This window comes from Lutra lutra, chromosome 1, assembly GCF_902655055.1.
Source record: "Lutra lutra chromosome 1, mLutLut1.2, whole genome shotgun sequence".
Lineage (NCBI taxonomy): Eukaryota > Metazoa > Chordata > Mammalia > Carnivora > Mustelidae > Lutra > Lutra lutra.
In genome coordinates, this window is record NC_062278.1 from 207,101,611 (window position 1) to 207,120,563 (window position 18,953).

At 44.6% G+C, this 18,953-nt stretch overlaps 2 protein-coding genes across 7 annotated transcripts in view; one reads left to right on the forward strand and one right to left on the reverse strand.

The window, feature by feature from the left end:
- LRRC2 (leucine rich repeat containing 2) overlaps nt 1-3,457 on the forward strand; it is a 42,320-nt gene extending 38,863 nt beyond the window's left edge. For all 3 annotated transcript variants that reach the window (XM_047695717.1, XM_047695723.1, XM_047695708.1), the window contains exon 9: nt 1,292-3,457. In XM_047695717.1, the coding sequence (XP_047551673.1) occupies nt 1,292-1,341 (50 nt within the window). In that variant the 3' untranslated portion in view covers nt 1,342-3,457. The remainder of the gene's footprint in view (nt 1-1,291) is intronic.
- A 1,381-nt stretch (nt 3,458-4,838) lies between these two features.
- On the reverse strand, nt 4,839-17,902 carry RTP3 (receptor transporter protein 3). Of its 4 annotated transcripts, none has more exons than XM_047695678.1 (3): nt 17,851-17,902; nt 10,090-10,343; nt 4,840-7,457 (listed from the first exon to the last, which is right to left on the reverse strand). In XM_047695678.1, the coding sequence occupies exons 2-3, from the start codon at nt 10,242-10,244 to the stop codon at nt 6,077-6,079; spliced, it is 1,536 nt and encodes a 511-aa protein (XP_047551634.1). In that variant the 5' UTR covers nt 10,245-10,343; nt 17,851-17,902; the 3' UTR covers nt 4,840-6,076. The 4 variants fall into 4 exon arrangements, with proteins under 4 accessions (XP_047551643.1, XP_047551634.1, XP_047551651.1 ...); XM_047695695.1 differs by lacking the exon at nt 17,851-17,902 and having other exon boundaries at nt 4,840-6,369; nt 6,595-7,457; nt 10,090-10,793; XM_047695687.1 differs by lacking the exons at nt 10,090-10,343; nt 17,851-17,902 and adding an exon at nt 8,723-8,773 and having other exon boundaries at nt 4,839-7,457.
- Between the last annotated feature and the right edge of the window lie 1,051 nt (nt 17,903-18,953).

Below are 18,953 nucleotides of genomic sequence, written 5' to 3' on the forward strand. Positions count from 1 at the left end.
TCACTTATTTCTAAATAATTGTAATTCTGTCTTCCATATATTCATATTGGTTCATATGATACTGCCAATACTCAGCTGGTATTTTATTTTATTTTATTTTATTTTATTTTATTTTATTTTATTTCTTTTCAATGTACTCAACTGGTTTTAACCAGAATCCATAGCTAAGGGGAAAAAAAGTAGCTTTAGTGAGTTACGTTGACCTCCAAACTCATGTGATATAAGAATGGTGAGCAAGTGAAACCCTTTGCTGGTCCTCAAGCATTAGTGACCCTAAGAATCACTTGCAGGCCCCACCCTCAGAGATTTTGACTCAGCAGCTCTGGGGTAGGACCAAGAATGTGCATTTCTAACAAGGTCCTGGGTGATGTTGGTGCCTTGGGTCTGGGAGCCTCACCTTGAGAGCCATTGGTATAGACCATCCTTTGACAAAATTTGGCTATCAAGGGAGAGTGGGCAGTAACCAGTGGGAAGAGCAAGACTGAGTAAAAGGGTACTTACTAAGATCATGCTTAGTTTAGGAATAGTGAAAACTTTGCTTATAAACCTTTTTCCCTTCCACCTGGGGTCTTACCTGCTGTCTCAGGTCCTTGGCCATCTATTTCTGTTTTAGTCAATTTTTATTATTTTTAGGGTTATATAGTTTCTCAGATTCTGATGTAGCTGTGTCAGTTTGTTGGAAAGATTGCAAAAGAATGAGGGTTAATAATTCTATCTTAGATCTAAATATTTATTTTTTTTTAAGATTTTATTTATTTGACAGACAGAGATCACAAGTAGACAGAGAGGCAGGCAGAGAGAGAGGCGGGGAAGCAGGCTCCCTGCTGAGCAGAGAGCCTGATGCAGGGCTCGATCCCTGGATCCTGGGATCATGATCTGAGCTGAAGGCAGAGGCTTTAACCCACTGAGCCACCCAGGTGCCCCCCCACTTTTAAAAAAGATTTTATTTATTTACTTGATTGAGAGAGTGGGATAGCACAAGTAGGGGGAACAGTAGAGCAAGAGGGAGAAGCAGGCTCCCCGCTGAGCAGTGAGCCCGACTCAGGGCTTGATCCCTGGACCCTGGGACCATGATCTGATGACCCCAGGTGCCCCAGATCTAAATATTTCTAAAGCATGACTAAACATTTGTGAAAGCTGACTTAATGGTGATAGATAAATCCATTCACCTCCATACTTTAACCTGGGAAGGATAGTAATTTGTTGGTTAACATGAGCAATGGTTTGTAGCTAAGCTACACTTTGTGGTAAAATGGGGAATGGTTGAGTATCTTTGTTTCTTTTGTTGCAGAATCTGTTCCCAGCTATACCACCAAAGTATCTTTTAGCCTTCAGCTTTGATACCATCCACTAGAAGACTGCAAAATCTCCCTGTACTTCTGAGCTATAAATCTTGGTGTCTTGGAATAATGGTTTGCACTTAAGGACAAAGTCTAGAAACCACAGTCCTAGTTAGGAAAAATGATTTTCAGATTTCACATTTGTGAATACTTCTCCAGTGGGCTGGAGAATTGGTAAGTGGGTTTATATATGAAGGTTCATTTACATAAACTTTTTCCCAAATAACGCACGTTTAATATTTTAGAAAATGTGTTATTTTTTTAAATTAAAACCTAGAGACCAAAATCTGAAGTTGATTGCACTGTTTTTAGGAATCCAGGGATAAAGGGGTTGTAAAAAGAGCATTTATATGGGACTAGCCAAATGAGATTTTATTTTATTTTGAAAGAGTTTTAATGAATTATTTCTTTTGCTGAGAAAAGCTTCCCTTGGGTTAATACAAACTGCTATTTTATATGTTTTAATTGTATTTTCTAAGTGTAGGGTCTTAGGAAAGACTTTAGGTGTAATTTGGGCATTGAAGGTAGAAAGAAGGGCTGGATTGTCTGCTCATGTATTGGGCACAGGACACTCAGATGGTGTGCTGGTGGTCCTCACAGAGGCATTGTGGTCCTGGCTGGTCCTGGGAAGACTTACATGATCTAAATAGATGGTCCTGAGTGGGTACTTCATGGGTCTCAGGATGCACCTTAGAATAGGGAGCAGAGGCAGTACCCTCAGGGACCCCTCCTCCAAGGTGGCTGTGCAAGGTACCAGGGATGACTAGTCTGTACCAGTGAGGATGCCCTAGCAAAGCTTCCTGACAGATGCCACAGGAGAACTCTGCCCAGGCCATCATGCTGCAGCCCACAGGGAGCTCATGGGACTGTTTTTTGTTGGCAAAGATGGGAGTCATGATAGGATTTTGGACTCCTTTGTCATATCATCTGATTTGGAGAGAAATTGTACAAATATTTATTTTTATACCACTGTTTTAGGCTAGAGGAAACAGGATTGTAAGTTGAAAATAAGTTTTAACAAACAGCTTCTGTGATTAAGAAAGAAAAAGTGCATATATTCACGTTTATTCCTATATGAATTGACTCCTACATGGTCTAATTCAGTGCCATCCAGTAGAATTTTCTGCAGTGATGGAAATGTTCTGTATCTGCGCTGTCCAAATGTAGTGACCACCAGACACACATGCTTTTTGACTACTTGAATAATGACTGATATAACTGAAGAACTTTTAATTAATTAAGGATTTTTAATTAAATTTAAATTTGGATTGCCATAGGGGGGTGCCATATTGGACACATAAGTCCAGACGGTTGGGTTTTTGGGGAAGAAACAAAGGGTGATTTTTTTTCTTTTATCTGAACAACAATCTGTCCGCAAAGGGGTCACTATTGACACCCTCCATATTTTGTCTTGGTAGATTTAATCATAATTCCTAGTGTTTTATCCTCAACAGATGCAAACCAAGCAGAGAATTCTAAAAGCATATGGTAATGTTTCAGCAGAGGATTGCCTCAAGTTAAAAACAAACTCTGAGAAGTAGGTTAAGAGATGAAAAGAGTAGGAAAATGAGAAATTACTGCAACTGAACCTCAAACAATCGTATTCTTCTTTTAAGTCTTCAAAATTGGCGTTGAAATTTATTAGTTGTATTACTTAAATGATTTTGAAATTTCATTTCATGCCAAGGTATACATTATGTTTAGCCAAATGGAAAACGAATCTTAAAAAGGGGCAAATAGGGGCTTTCACATAAGTTGTCCATGACTTATGTAAAATTTATTTCAACAAAACCAGTCTTTTGTGCAAAAACCCTGTATTGGTGCTACATTTCCTTCCTAAACAAAGGAAAAAGTATTGCACCGATACATAATTATTTCATGTCACATAATATCCCATGCCCAATATATTATTTGAATATAACGTGTGTAGAGATACTATTTAATTTGTTCATGTATGTGTAAAAATGCAGCAAGATTATAAGGCATCCTAGTGGCAATATCCTAGAGATTTGAAAATTTTACATGATACATAGGGACTGATTCATAATTTGGAAAAGGAATTTCCGTAGTGGGATATATGTATGAGCGTTAAAGCAATATGAATAAAAGGATAAAATGTAATTCCTAGGAGAAAAAGGTTCTGGTCCCCAAAGCTTATTATTACACCCGTTTTTCAGACGTCGGACATTGAGGGGCAGAGACATTTAGGTGAAATCATTGAGTAGTGCATTTTAATCACCAGCAAGAACCACACCACATTTCTTGACTGGAGGTTTCTAGAATGACCAAGAAGTGCACTTGCCAAACACCAGTTTAGAGTAACTTAATGACGATGGCTAACAGTAAGCTGCAGAAATCAGTTACTGTCTTTCCTTCTTTGCCTCCCTCCCTTCCTGCCTCAATGCATCTCTTGAATCTCTCACTACTCCTGAGTGGGAAGGAAACATACTCTGAGGTGCTGTCTTGTGGCGGGTGTAGGTTTACATAATTCTCATGTCCGGAGTCCTGATTCATAGGGACAGCACGTTGCCTAGCCTTTCCCACCCTCCTTGTCGGTAGCAGTATATGTTATCAGAGTAACTTTGGATCATGTAATAACACTTCTTGGAATTTTAAAGAACTTTCCAATTCTTTCCTAAAATTAAAGTTCTTGGCGTTAGTCTTCAGTGAGTTCACAGATCGTTCAACACCCGCTTCCCTTCATGTCCTAATGATCTAAAGTTTGTTCTCTAGTTTGTTTTCCTTATTGATATACTCCAAATCATTCCACCCATCCCAGCCTATCTTTGAATACTATAGAGTCTTTCTGGGGATATCTGCAGATGTTTTGCATCTTCCTGTATTTGCCATGTCTTTATTGTGTAAACGTGCAGACATGCACGCACATTCCAGTCTGTTCTTGAAGCTGATCAGCCCTGGGACCCCGGCAGCCGGGATAGCAAGGCCAGCTCTTTCACTAATGCACTACATAATCTTGGGAAAATCACTTCGCCTTTTACCCACCTGTAAAATATAGAGTAGCAGAAGACGATTGTTAAGGCTGATTCCATCTTTAACATTTTATCACTTGCCTTCCACTAAGAACCCCTTTTTATATTAACGACTCAGCATTTCCTCCCCACCTCACTGGTCACTCAGCTTCCAGCTCCGTATGGGCGCTGGGCATGCTTGTTCCTTAGGCATGTGTTTGTAACTGTCTTGTCTACTATTACATGTTAAGCTTCTGGAGTTTGCTAAATAGGTAGACTGTGCCCAAATATTTGAAAATGAATAGTGAGTCTTTGAAGAACTGACCCACACATTTCTGTTGTGTTCCCAATACTTCCATCTAAGCTGAGATGCACAAATATTATTTTTGATATTGCCTCAAAAGAGGTATCATGCATCATAGAAGATTGCATTTTCTATAAATCTAAATCGAAGATACAGTGAGATATCACCTCACATCCTTAGGTGTAGCTATTATTAAAAACCAAAACCAAAACCAAAAAAAAATAAATCCCAGAAAATAATTGGTGAGGATATGGAGAAATTGGAACCCTTGTCCCTGTTGGTGGGAATGTAAGATGATATGCAATTGCTATGGAAAATAGCATAGCAGTTCCTCCGAAAATTTAAAGTAGAATCAACAATTCCAGGTATGAGTATTCTGAAAGCAAGGTCTCAAAGAGCTTTTGACACCCATGTTCCTAGCACTGCTAGTCATAATGGCCAAGAGCTGGAAGCCTCCCAGATGTCTACAGGTGGGTAGACAAAATATGATATATAAATATCATGGAATGTTATTCAGCCTTCAAAAGGAAGGAAATCCCATCACATGCTAAAACATGAATGAAACTTGAGGACATTATGCTAAGTGATATAAACTAGTGACAAGAAGACAAATATTGTATGAGTCCACCTCTATGAGGTCCTCAGGGTAGTCCTATTCATAGAGAAAGAAGAGTGGGCATTAGTAGGGACAAGGGGGAGGGAGAAAATGTGAGTTGTTTAATGAGGATAAAGTTTCAATTCTGAAAATGAAAAAGTCAGTGAAAAGTCAGTGAGATGACTTTCCAGATGGTGTATGTTTATTTAATTACACATTGTGTTACAATACCATTCTACTAGTACAATAACGCTTGTTATAAACCATGCAACAAGGAATAGTAAAGTCCAAAGAAACGAACCAGAGTTTGAAGGCTGTCTCCCCCATGTGGGTCCTGCCCAGCCCTGAACTGCGTGGACCCTGCTTCGGAGAACACTGTTTTGAGACCCAGGCTTTTAGCCCAGTGAAAACACTGCAAGTGCCTCCACCTGCTGACCTCCCCGGGTCTGTGCAAGCTTCTCTGGGGAGAGAGGATCCTCAGGTCTCATGAGATTTCCAAATGGTTCTGTGAGCCATAAAGGCTTCGGTCTCAGTTCTCCAGAGAATGAGCAGAATTTCAGCATCCCTTAGGCAAGATAGAATTGAATTGAAATTAACATTAACCCTTAAAAAAAATCACATGAAATCAACCATTTAAAATGAACAATTCAGTGGTGTTTACTGCATTCACTGTGTTGTACAATGACCCCCTCTGTCTCGTGCCAAACATTTTCATCACCACACACCTTCTGTCCCCCAAAAGCCCCATACAAATTAATCCCTTTCCCCACAGTCCCTGGCAGTCACCATGCTACTTCCTGTCTCTGGATTTACCTCTTCTGGGTATTTCCTATCCCTGGGATCATACTACATGACTTTGACCTTGGCATCATGTGGAGGTCCACTGAATGGTCTCTACGATAATCACCACGACAATAATCAGAATGAAAAAACAGCAGCAAACATTCAAGTTCTTGCACCTGGGATTCGGGGCTGTGTGGGGATAGAGCACCTCGTTACGGGTACTGACGTGGATTCTCGTCTCCACATGCTGTTGGGTGTTTGCTCTCGGGCTCCAGTGGGTGGGGAAGATTGCAGCCTCCCTGGACTCAGGATGCCAGGGTTGGGGTAAAGCCTTTCCTTTGTTTGCCATGGCGTTCCACTTCTCTATGTCCACTGTGGAGTTCCCCCTCACTGCGTTGGCGGTGATGTTCCTCACTGCGCCCGCGGTTATGTTCCCCCTCACTGCATCCGCGGTGATGATGTCCCTCTTCACTGCGTCCACGGTTATGATGTCCCTCTTCACTGCGTCAGCGGTGATGCTCCTCCTCACTGCGCCCGCGGTTATGTTCCCCCTCACTGCATCCGCGGTGATGATGTCCCTCTTCACTGCGTCCACGGTTATGATGTCCCTCTTCACTGCGTCAGCGGTGATGCTCCTCTTCACTGCGCCCGCGGTTATGTTCCCCCTCACTGCATCCGCGGTGATGATGTTCCTCTTCACTGCGTCCACGGTTATGATGTCCCTCTTCACTGCGTCAGCGGTGATGCTCCTCCTCACTGCGCCCGCGGTTATGTTCCCCCTCACTGCATCCGCGGTGATGATGTCCCTCTTCACTGTGTCCACGGTGATGATGTCCCTCTTCATTGCGTCCGAGGTGATGTTCCTCCTCACTGCGTCCGCGGTGATGTTCCCTCTCACTCTGTCCCCGGTGATGCTCCCCTTCACTGCGTCCGCGGTGATGTTCCCCCTCACTCTGTCCGCAGTGATGTTCCCCCTCACTGCGTCCGTGGTGATGTTCCCCTTCACTGTGTCCACTGTGGTGCCACTTCTACTGGGAAAGGGCATGGGAATGGTGGTCCCAAGAGCAGGTGAGCTTATGGCAGGAAGTGATGGGGACACTGGTGACTGCACGGCCTCACTGAAGCCACTCTGGGCACAGAAGCCCTGCAGACATGCCTCGCAGTTGTTACTGTCATGCGGCCCTTCAAGAGCGATTTCCCTGACGGTAGGGATCTCCTCCATCGACTTAAATCCTTCTCTGTAGCATTTCTTCAGAATTCGGAATACCAGGTTGTTCAGGATCCTGGAGATGTTCTCTTTTGTGAACTCGGGAACCTCAAATGGAGACTGATGGCACTTCTGACATCTCTGGGCAAAGACCCTCATCTTCACGTTGCCCCTGGGTTTCCCCCCAATCTTGCGCATGTGGAAAACAACCTGAACTTGAGAAGAGGCCCAACTGCGAGAGCACAAAGAGCACTGGAACCTGTAGGGACAGGAGACAAGACCCTCAGCTTGGCCCAGGATGGCCGAGCTGTGGGCTGGGCCAGAGGGAGGAAGGGGCGTCCAACAACAGAGACATGACTCGACTGGGGTCGAGGTTGGTACGGAAGATGTTAGCAAGCCCCTCGTTCCTATATCCATTGTGCCACCAACATGCCCTGGGATCCACAGGTGTCTGTCATGAAAATAGCAGACCACAAGCTCTTGGTGCTGGAAGGGACCTTCTAAATCTGACATGATGGGGCTAGAGATGAGGTGCATGCTGGAACCCATCATGTGCAGAGACTTGGTGGGTGTAAGAAGTAGGACCAGACCTCTGGGCTCCTGAACCCAAACCAAGGCTTCTTCAAATGTGGACTGAAGTGGGTCAGAGGCTATGAGTGCAACAGTAGCTATTAAACCAGCCCCCAAGAGCTCTGAACTGAAATCCACAGATGGCACAAGTGGGTGCTGGTAGGTGCTACTATCTGAAAGTTGGTGTCTCCCCGCAAATTCACAGGTCGGAACCCGAAGCCCCAAAGGTGATGATGTTAGAAGGCCTTTGGGAGGTGATTAGGTCATGAGGGTGGAGCCCATGTGGATGTGATTAGTGCCCATATCATACAGACCCCATAGAGCTCCCTAGCTCCTGCCACCATGTGAAGATACAGGAGAAGTCCGTCCATAAACCGGAAGAGGGCTCTCACCAGACCAGATGGTACCCTGATTGGACTTCCAGCCTCTAGAACTGTGAGCAATACATTTCTGTTGTGTCTGTTGTGTTTAGTCTGGTGTTTATCTTATTTTAATTTACTTTATGTTTTATTACCCGCCCCCCCAAACAGACTAAGACAGTAAGTTGTAAACCCACAGATCAAGGAGGGTCTACTGTCGGGAGGAAAAGCATTGCTTTGCCCTGTTGCCCAGGGCCCCCCAATCCGTCAGTATGACAGGGAGATCACAGTGTCCAGCTCTCTCTCTCCCTGCTCCCCCTCCCACCCAGTTCATTGCTCAAGGTAGCCTGGAAAACCTCATATTCTGTGTACACCTGGCCTCACACCTTCCCTTCTCTGCAGAGAAGAGGGTGATTTCCTGAGCTCAGATATTTGGACAAATACAGGATAGATGGAGAGAGGGGAAGAAGGCACACAAGGACATGGCTGCACCGAGGACAGGAATCACGGGAGAGGCAGAAATTGCAGAATGGCAGGGACAATTCCTGCTCACTAAATTATCCATGCACTCCTGCCCGCTTCCCAACCCCCTCACAGTTAGGCTGGGCAGTGTGACTTGGTTGCCCAATGGGATGTGGGCCATGACATGTGTTACTTCCAAATCTGGTACGGAAGCTCTTGGAAAACCCTCCAGCTCCTCTTCCTCTGCCTCAACGACCTGGGGACAGTGTGTTAGGTCAAAAACACTGATATTTCAAGGTTTATCTATTCTAGCAGCCACGCCTCACCTATCGTGGGAGAGTGAATTGGAGGGAGCTAGGAAGAATGAGCCAGTCAAGATTTCCTTCTTGTGTCTTGATTCCGGCCACACCTCACAGGGTGAGCATGGCCATGAAATGAAAGGAAGAGGACAAGAGGCTCTGACCACCACGAGAGAGATGACGTTATTGGGGTTATTCGGAGTTGGTTGTGCACAGCGGGGCTCTGCTCTCCTGAGCTGCTGTCCCCAACCCTCCCTCTCTGGGTCGTATTGCTCTGTTCATGTGCCAGCTCAGAGTTCAAGGTTGTCCAAAAAAAGCAGGGTGGGGGGTGGGGATGGGGCTGAGATTTTGCTTGGATGTTCCTGGTGCCAGCTTCTGGCCTGGGAAAGCCGTAGGCCACAAGGAGAGGAGAGCTCTGCTTCCTCTGCCCAGACCCTCCCCCAGAGAGGAGGGCAATGGGCAGACACCAAGTCTCAGGCCCCTACCCTCTTTGCAGGGGCAGCCCCACCCCCTGACCCTTGGAACTCTGCTTCCTCACCTGGGGAAAACAGGGTAAGGCTTTGAATGTGTTCCAAGCATCTTGGATTATTTTTTTGTTTGTTTGTTTTAGGATTTTATTTATTCATTTCAGAGAGAGAGAGTGCACAAGCCAAGGGAGAGGGAGAAGCAGGTTCCCACTGAGCAGGGAGCTCGATGCATGGCTGGATCCCAGGACTCTGGGATCAGGACCGAGGCGAAGGCAGACGCCTAACTAACAGTTGAGACACCCAGGCGCCCCCAAGAGTCTTGGTTTAAAAGGATCCATTAGCCCAGAGAAGAGGGGGCAAGGTTTCTGCATATTGCTCAGCTGCGCTAACCTCTGCCCTCTCCTGGAAGGGCCTCCTCAGCCCGAGGGGCCTCTCCCTCCTGGGCTCCATAGACAGCCCCAGGTCCTCAGGAGACAGGGAGCATAGGTAGGAACTTTGCCCACCCAGCTGTCCTGCAGCTCCTCCCTCCACCCCGATGCAGCCAACATGGGTGCCCAGTCCTGCTACTGTTTGGGATTCGCTGAAATAAAGCTAAAACTTCTGGATGATGGGCACCTTACTTCCTGTAGTCTTCAATGTGCAAGCACGGGACAGAACAAGAAAAGGAGCAAGGATACACGGTAATGAAAAAATAAGAATTTTCTGGAATACGTACCATCCTATTCCCCACTCACCTGGCAAAGGCCCACTGCTGGTACTGTGACCACCCTGGCTCCAGGCTGTTGGGAAGAAGGTCTTTGTCTTCTGTCAGGGTCCATTTGTGCCATGGCTTCACTTCCTGGATTAATTCCTGGAACACTTGCTTCCATAGCTCCATGTCCTGATTCATGGTATGCTGTGTGGACAGCTGTGTACCTCAGGATCTCTGGGAGGCTCTGACAGGTCTGCAGCAGGACACGAGGTTTCCTACTTTAAAGAACAAGGGCTGGGACCCGCCTTTGTGTACATGACCTGGGCCAGTGGACCAGGTCTTTGCCTCAAAGACAAAGGTCAGTTGAATCTGGCTTCCAGTTCAGTGGACTAGCGAGCGCTAGCCTCCTCCAAGGGGAATTTCCAAAGACACGGAATGCATGGTTTCATCCAATAAAATATGACCAAGGGAAATCTCCAGACTCTGGATTGGATCAGCAGATAACTTGCCTGTAACCCGGAATACATTCTTTACCTCAGAAGCCTCTGGAAATGATGGAGAGATGCAACTGCCCCTCAGAACAATGTATTACTTAAACTATAACCCCTGGAGGATTTTACTAGTTACCAAGCACATTTAGATACGGCCTTAAGGAAAACACATACTGGCAACAGGTATTTGGGGGAAAGGACGATATACGACCATGAAGCTGGGCAGCTGGGGATGCCCAGCTCGCTCAGGGCGGAACGCCGCCCGCTTCTTGGAAGCCGAGCAGCTGGGAACGCCCGGGCCCGCTCAGGGCAGAACGGAACACCGCCTGCTTCCCCTTTCCGTCGTAGCTCCTTCCTCCTCCCAAAAGCGCCTGTTGTTAGTTAGATGAGTCCTTTGAATGGGCTTGGTTAACTATAAACTTACCCTCCTTCCTGTTTGTCCACAAGACATGTGACTGATGTTTGACCTTCATTGGCTCTTCTGTGGGTTATTGTTTCTATCTAATAAAAGTGAGACTGAGGAGTTGCTCGGGGCAGTGGTCTTGTCGACTGTTGTCCCCTGCTCTCTTTCTCTTGTAGCTGACTTGTTTGTGCCTAATTCTCCCGTTCACCAACTGGAAGTGGCAGAGAGGGGTTGCAGGAGCTCTGTTTTAACGCTTGGAAGTCCTTATCCACTGGGCTGCTGTGCCCAAGACTGGGGAGGAGAGATGCAAAGAAGGGCATGGCCACGGTGGGCCCTCACTGCTCCCCAAGTCCCTGTTCTGGGGTCTCTGCTTCCTGTTTCTGCTGGTCTCTGTACAACTGGATCTCACAGCTCCCAAGCTGTCCCGGCTTCTAACCCAAAGGCCATTCTCCTCCCAGCAGGGTTAGGGACACTTGCTATCGCTCTTTCTAAACACTGGCTGGGCCCTGGCTCTGCCGCTGGGAGGGGGCCGCGTTGGAAAACTTGGGACAGGCGCAGATGAGCTTGGACAAGACAGCACTCGGCCTTCTCGTTTCAGTTCCTGTGCTGAAAACAAGTGTCCTCTTCATGGTCTATTTGTGCCACGTTTGTCAGATTTTCGTGGTTTTTGTTGGTGATCTCTTTGTTTCAAGTGGCCCCAAAGCCTAGTGTTCGGTCTAGTGTGCCTAATGGTGAGGAGGCTGGGATGTACCTTCCGGAGAGAGCGTGTGCTCGCTAAGCTTCATTCAGGCGCGAGTTCTAGTGTTGCTGCCTGCAAGTTCATACACGAACATTACTTACTACATAAGGTGTCTTTAAATAGAAACAATGCAAGGTCATGGATTGCTCAGCTGCCCAAAATGTTGTTACTAGAGGCTGGCAGGAACTAAGTCTGCATTTCCCTGGGGAGTCATGGTTCAGTATTTGTTATTTTAGTGTTCTTGGCAACTTTATGGGATTTACTTCCAAATAAATAAATAAATAAATAAATGAGAGGGGGCTGCAGTTTTCTTTGTCTACTCAGTGGTTTGTCTTTCCTCCCCATCCTTACATGGGGAGAGCTGGCTTGGTGAAACTAAACCACTTTTGAGCCCTGCCCTCACACATTATCCAGTTTTTGCCCAGAAAGTTGCTAATGACTAGTGCTGTTAGCTCTAGTATAAGACCCTGCCAAATCTGCAGGCCATCTGCTAGCCCTGTCTTGTCTGTGGCCCAGAGATGGGAGTGTCATTCTTTTCCCAGCCAGGCTTCTGCACTGGTGGTTACAACTGATCGAATGCACCGGGAACTGTAAATCCAGCCATTTCAGACTGTAATTTCTTTTTTCTCTGATGTATCCAGTTGCCTAGACCCTGGGGAGTGGTGGGTAGATTCTAGGAAAGCAAGTCCACTCCATCTTCAGCTCAGTGCTTTCCGAGTCCTGTGTCAAAAGCGGTCTGGCCCCTTCTGGCAGTCCCTTATCATCCCTTTCCCCTGAGGTGCTCCTGGGTCTCTCCCAGCAGCAAGACCTGGTCTAGAGAATGAAGCTGATCTAGAGAACGAAGAGGTCCCTGGGCTCAGTCCTGTGATGCTCCATCGTGTAGAGATTGGGAAGAGGAGTGTGATCCAAGAAATGAGATGTCAAGTTTCTGCAGTTTCTGCATCAGTCCCACAGGAAATCATCTGTGTGACATCACAAGGTGCTGACACACCCCATATTAGTCTCAGTTTTTGTGTTCCAGACACTAGGGTTACGGTGGCAAATAAAACAAAGGCTGCCCTCACACAGCTTGTGTTTTATTCAGATGGGGAGAAAGACAATGACACAGTAAACAAGCAAATGTTCAATGTCCTGTCAGGTAGCCATGAGCGCTATGGAGGAAAACAGCATGGTGAGGGTCTGGAAGGAGGAATGGCATGGGCACATGGGCAGGGTGGCAGTAGGGACAGCTGCTCTAAGTGGGCAGTTATAGAAGGCTGCCCTGTGAGATGAGATGTGAACCAAGACCTGTCTGAAGTGAAGGACTGGGCCAAGTATATATGTGGGGGGAGGAACAGTCAGATCAGAGAGGACAGCCTGTGTGAAAGCACAGAGGTGGAAGTGGGCCTGGTGTGTCCGTGGAGGAGGGAAACCAGGGTGGCCAGAATTTAGTGAGCGGAAAAGGAGTACATGAGGTTGGAGATGCAGCTGAGGGCTGCAGGGCCTTGTAGGATTTTATTCCAAGTGTGATGGGAAACCAGTGAAGAGATTGGGTACGAGAGTGAGAAGGTCTGATTTCACATTGTGATCTCGGCTGTCTGACCTGTCCACTCAAGCTCTCTGTTGTCTCGGCATTGAGGTAGGGAAGGAATGGCTGTGCTTAGTGGGTCAAGGACAATGCAGGGAAATCACCTAGAGTCTTAGCTTTAAGAGAATTTAGGTCAAAATAAGACTCTTCTCTTTCAAATTTGACTACACTTGAACCTCTGAGATCTTATTCCCCAAGGAAATTGCTAAGTCAAGTTTAATTAAAATGACTTCCACTATTTTTCTTTGATTTTGCACTGTCCTTGTGGGGACTGCAAGAGCAAAAACCAAACCAGACGAGACCAAAATTCCATAAACCAATTTAGTTCCTCCAGAGACTGATAAAACCCTCATCAGTCTCCTCATCACCAATTCCTAAGGACAGCCTATACCACCCTTGGGACTTGGGCAAATTCCGTTTGAACCACTGGTTTTATTATTCAACAGAGAATTCTTTACTTCAACCCAACAGATGACTTGCCCTCTATATGATACGTTTCCATTACTGGCTATCTGTTCACTGACGGAACTTCATACTGGAGTTCACGTTCATTGCCTGGCCCAGGGCTTATGTAATGAAAGTCCAGAATCAGCGTGAGACCCTGTGACTTTAGAAGCCTGGGCCGGGCCCCAGGAGTCTCTTCCGGGGCGCAGCACATGGGGCAGCTCAGGTGGAGGCCCCTGACTTCTGGATGGGAAGGTGTACAAGCTGGCGCGGTGCCCAGAGGTGCTTGAGACCACAAGGATGGAGACCACCCAGGGTGGGCAGTGATCCTCACTGTGCAGATTCTGTCCTCTCGTGCTGCATCTTTGAGTCCCAAATTTGTTTTTAAAAACAAATTTGTGGCTAATGATGAAAAAAGGGTTAAATATTGTTATTTTAAAAAATATATACATTGTTAGTAAACCGTCTTACAGCGGTGCCCTGCCGCACCTCCCCCCAGGCACCCACAAAGGGGTGTTATAGGAAGGCTGGTGTACAGAGGGCGCCCTAAGTGGAGTACCGAGCCGCAAGGTATCCGGGTAGCTGGCTTCTGACCTCGGCGATCCCAAGTGGGGTTGCCCCATGATACAGTTTCACTTGGATTTGCACTTCAGTTAAATTCCAATTTCAGTAACAACGAATAATAAATATAATTAGTGAATTTTGCACTACAATTAGTATCTTATACTAGGAGTCGATTCATGCTCATCTGAAACTCGAATTTAAATCGGGATTCCTGGTGCTGGCTTTGGGCTGCTAAATGTGACTGCTTTCGTGGGGGGCGGAAGGTGCGGTTCGCGCCCCTTACTGTCACTCGCGAGAGAGCTCCGCCGGCCCCTGGAGGTGGGCGGGACGCCACAAGTCTCGAGAGAACGGGAGCCGGCTAGGGGCGGGCCGGAAGTGTGTTTGGGCGCGGCTGGGCGGGGCCGGAAGTGCGCTAGGGCACGGGCTGGGCGGGGCCGAGGGGCAGAGAGGCGGAAGTGGTACCTGTTCCGGAGTGTTGCTCGGCTTCCAGGCCAAGGTCCCTCACTTTGGACCAAGTTAGACGAGTAAGAGTAGCAGGACCCTTCCATTGATTTGAAGTACACGCTGTTGAGATTAGATCCAGAAGCTATGTAAAGGAACAAAACCCTCCCGTGTAATAGTTCAAGTTATTCAAGTTTGGGCTTGTGTCCTCTTCCCCCCCCCCCCCCCCCCCCGTAGTATATACTTCGAGATTCATGGCAAAGGGAAAAAGAGAAGGCAGCGACTTAAATACTTAATACCTCCTTGATAGTAATCCCAGTCTCACCCCAAAAGGAGCATCTCCAGTTCCAGTAAATCGTCTTGAAGTAGAACAAACAAAAATAAAAATTTTTTCACAGTTTTTAAAAATGAAAATGAAAACTATTAAGGCTAAATAAAGGGGATTTAACCATATTCTTGGCTGATTGGGAAAGGAATAAAACACTGCAGAGAGAGTGAAAGGTATTTTACAGTGTTTGGTTAGGTAGGGAACCAGCGAAGTGGGAGATGAGCCAACAGGTCACCACCACACTCCCCAGTCCACTGTTACTGGTCCCGGAAAGTCAGTCCACTTTAATCTCGGATATATTTCGTTCATCCTATTCTAAATCTTTTTTGAAATTGCAGTCACTGTTGTTGTCCTAAATACTGCTAAAATGTACCCCTTGTTTAGACCATATTTTAAGAAAATAGGTATGAGGGCATTCTTTATGCCATTCATATCTATCCTGGCTTCTAAGATTTTGACTTAAAAAATCTGTTCTGCAATATACAGACAGAAGAATAAGACATATATACCAGGGTAATGAGTAATTATAAAGCAAATATTTGTATAAATACCTCCAAGTTCAAAAAACAGAATATTGCTATTGTGAAAATGAATAAAGGAAATCTTACTCAAAATTGAGTTAGTAGTGGGGGTGGGGAGGGGCACCTGGCTCAGTTTGGTAGATGGGGGATTCTTGATCTTAGGGTCATGAGCTGGAGACCCACATTTACTTAAAAAAAAATCGAGTCCAGAAGCCATGAAGGGAAAGTGCTCATGCACGACCACTCTCACAGCCTACATAGTCCTGCACAAGAAAGAATAGAAGAAGGAATATTTCCTGATCCCTCAGAAAGAGCGAGCTGTGCTTGCCTGCAGCCAATGAGAGGCCACCACCACTTCCAACTCTCCTTTTCCCCCAATGACCTTCTGTTCAAACCAATCCCTCCCCAAATCCTTCTTTCTTCCTATAAATGGATATTCTCCTCCTTTGTTCTCTGGACTTGTCTATTGGTCACCATAGTTTGCAAGTCCTGAGTTGCGATTCTTTGCTATTCCTGAATAAACTCATCAGGTAACCTTCATTGTTAAATTTTGAAGGTCGACACCATCATTCTAAGAGCCGCCTGGGGCTCTCTAGAAGTGACCACTCTCCTTTAACTTTGGTGTAATAATTACCACGTGTGTGTGCAGCTCTATTTTTAAAAATTTTATCTTTTAAAAATGTTACATAAACAGAATCAAACTAGATGTATTTTTTGTTTTGCTTCTTTTAGTTAAACGAGGCCATTAGATGGAGATGGCTCTAAAGCTTTGGTAGCTTATGTAACCAAACTGAAACCTGGGTCAGAATCAATGCATCAGAACCCAAGAAAATGAAACTTAAGGACAACCAATCATAGCCAACCAGACTTTCCCAAATAAGGCTACTGTGTAAGCTATAGCCAATGAAATAATTTCCTTGCTTGGCTTCTGAGTCTTCTCTAGAAAAAAACGTTCCCTAACTCCTGTGGGTGGAGCACACCTAGCTGCTACTTTTGGTCTGGAGCTGCCTGATTCCGATGGGTGTATGCTGAAGTAAATTTGTGAAAAATGTTACTGTGTCTCAGTTTATGTTTTAATGCTTCTTTTACCCAATAGTATATAAGTTTCACCCATGCTGTTTCACACTGCAGTAATTTATTGATTCTCAACCCTGTATATTCCAGTGAATGAAAACTACAGCGTTTTTATCCATACTGCTGTTGTTGCCTGTGTGAGTTGTTTCCAGTTTTTGCTTATAATAATGAAACTTTCCATATATTTAGCCACATATTTTTTTGGTGCCTTTGTATGCCTTTTTGTTGGGTGTATAACTAAGAATGGAAATGTGTGGTCAATATGCATATGTTAACCCTCAGTAGATACCCCAGTTTGGGAAAGTTTATGAGTATTTCAATTACTCCATGACTCATCAATACTTGATATTGTCATAATTTTAAAATTTAAATTTTCTAGTGACCATGTAAAAATATTTCCCTATGACTTAAATTTATGTTTTCCTGATTATTGTTGAAATAAGAGTATTTTTTCAAAATGTTGATCAACAATTTGATATTCTCATTTCTGAAGTACTTGGCCACGTCTTTTCCTCATTTTAAAAACTGAGTTGTTTATCTTTTTATATTGGTTTGTTGGAATTTTAAAAATATGTTTTCTGTATTGATTCTTTTTCAGTTATATGTGGGACAATTGTATGTTTCATCCTTCTACTTTGGAGAACTTTACAATGATAAATTTAAATAAAATAAATACATATTACCTAAAATAAATAAAATGAGAGAAATAGAGGAAATGAATAGCTTGTTAAAATTATGAAACATTATAATTAACATCTTAAAATATCTGTAATTATTAAAGAAAACTACAAAAACTGGATCTAAGTTGTGATTTAGTTTGGTTTTCTAGGTGAGTGCTATAAAACATTCAAGGAAAAGATAATTTTAACCTTACACAATATTTTTACATGTATAGAAAAAGAAGTCATACTTGATAACTCATTTTATTAGCACATTATAACCTTGATTAAAAAAAACAATCAAGAAGACAAATGATAAGCCAATGTCATCTAAGAACTTAATATATATATTTAAAAAAACCACACAGAATAACAAAAAACCCAGCAAAGGCAATCTAGCAATGTATTTTAAAATGTATCTCGACCAAGTTGAATTTATGGTAGGAACGCAAGAATGTCTTAACAGAAATTCTTTATTGTAGCTCACTATATTAACATATAAGCTTCAAAATATATTAAAAAAAAACACAAATGGGGCACCTGGGTGACTCAGTCGGTTAAGCATCTGCCTTCAGGGGCGCCTGGGTGGCTCAGTGGGTTAAAGCCTCTGCCTTCAGCTCAGGTCATGATTCCAGGGTCCTGGGATGGAGCCCTGCATCAGGCTCTCTGCTCAGCAGGGAGCCTGCTTCCCCCTCTCTCTTTCTCAGCCTGCATCTCTGCTTACTTGTGATCTCAGTCTGTCAAATAAATAAATGAAATCTTTGAAAAAAAAAAAAAAAGCATCTGCCTTCAGCTCAGGTCATGATCCTGGATTCCTGGGATAGAGCCGCAGGTTAGCCTCTCTGCTCAACCGGGAGCCTGCTTCTCCTTTCCCTCTGCTGCCCGCTGTCCTCGCTTGTACTCTTTCACTCTCTCTCTCTCTCTCTCTCTCTCAAATAAATAAACAAAATCTTTAAAAAAAGATTTTGTTTATTTATTTGAGAGAGAGAGAGAGATCACAAGTAGGCAGAGAGGCAGGCAATGCGTGGGTAGGGGGCGTGGGGAGGGGGAAGCAGGCTCCCCACTGAGCAAAGCACCCATTTCGGGGGGGCTGGATCCCAGGATCCTGAGAACATGACCTGAGCCAAAGGTAGAGGCTTAACCCACTGAGCCACCCAGGTGCCCCAAATAAATAAAATCCTTAAAAAATAAAAACAAATTTAAAAACCCAGTAAAAAACAGTGTTTGGCAAAATCCAACGTCCATGTAAGACAAAAAGAAAAAAAAATCTTAGCAAACTAGGACTAGAAGGGAATTACTTTGTTTGATGGAGTATCTAATAAAACCCTACAGCAAAATCATTCCACAAAGTGAAACAATAGATGTTTACCCTTAAAAATTCAGAAATGAGGCAAGTACACCACCATCATTTAACATGGGAACCTCTATTCAGTGTTGTAATACAACATTGAAATGCAGCCCAATAAGTTGTTAACAAAATGGTTACTGGGATTGGGAAGGGAGAAAGGAAAACTGCAATTATTCACAGACAGTATGACTGTTTACATAGGTAGGGAAAAAAATCCCTAAGGAATCTATAGATAAATGATGAGAATTATTAAGAGTTCAACAGGTTTCTACATATAGGATGCATAGACCAAAATCACATGCATTTCTATACACTAACAACAAACCAT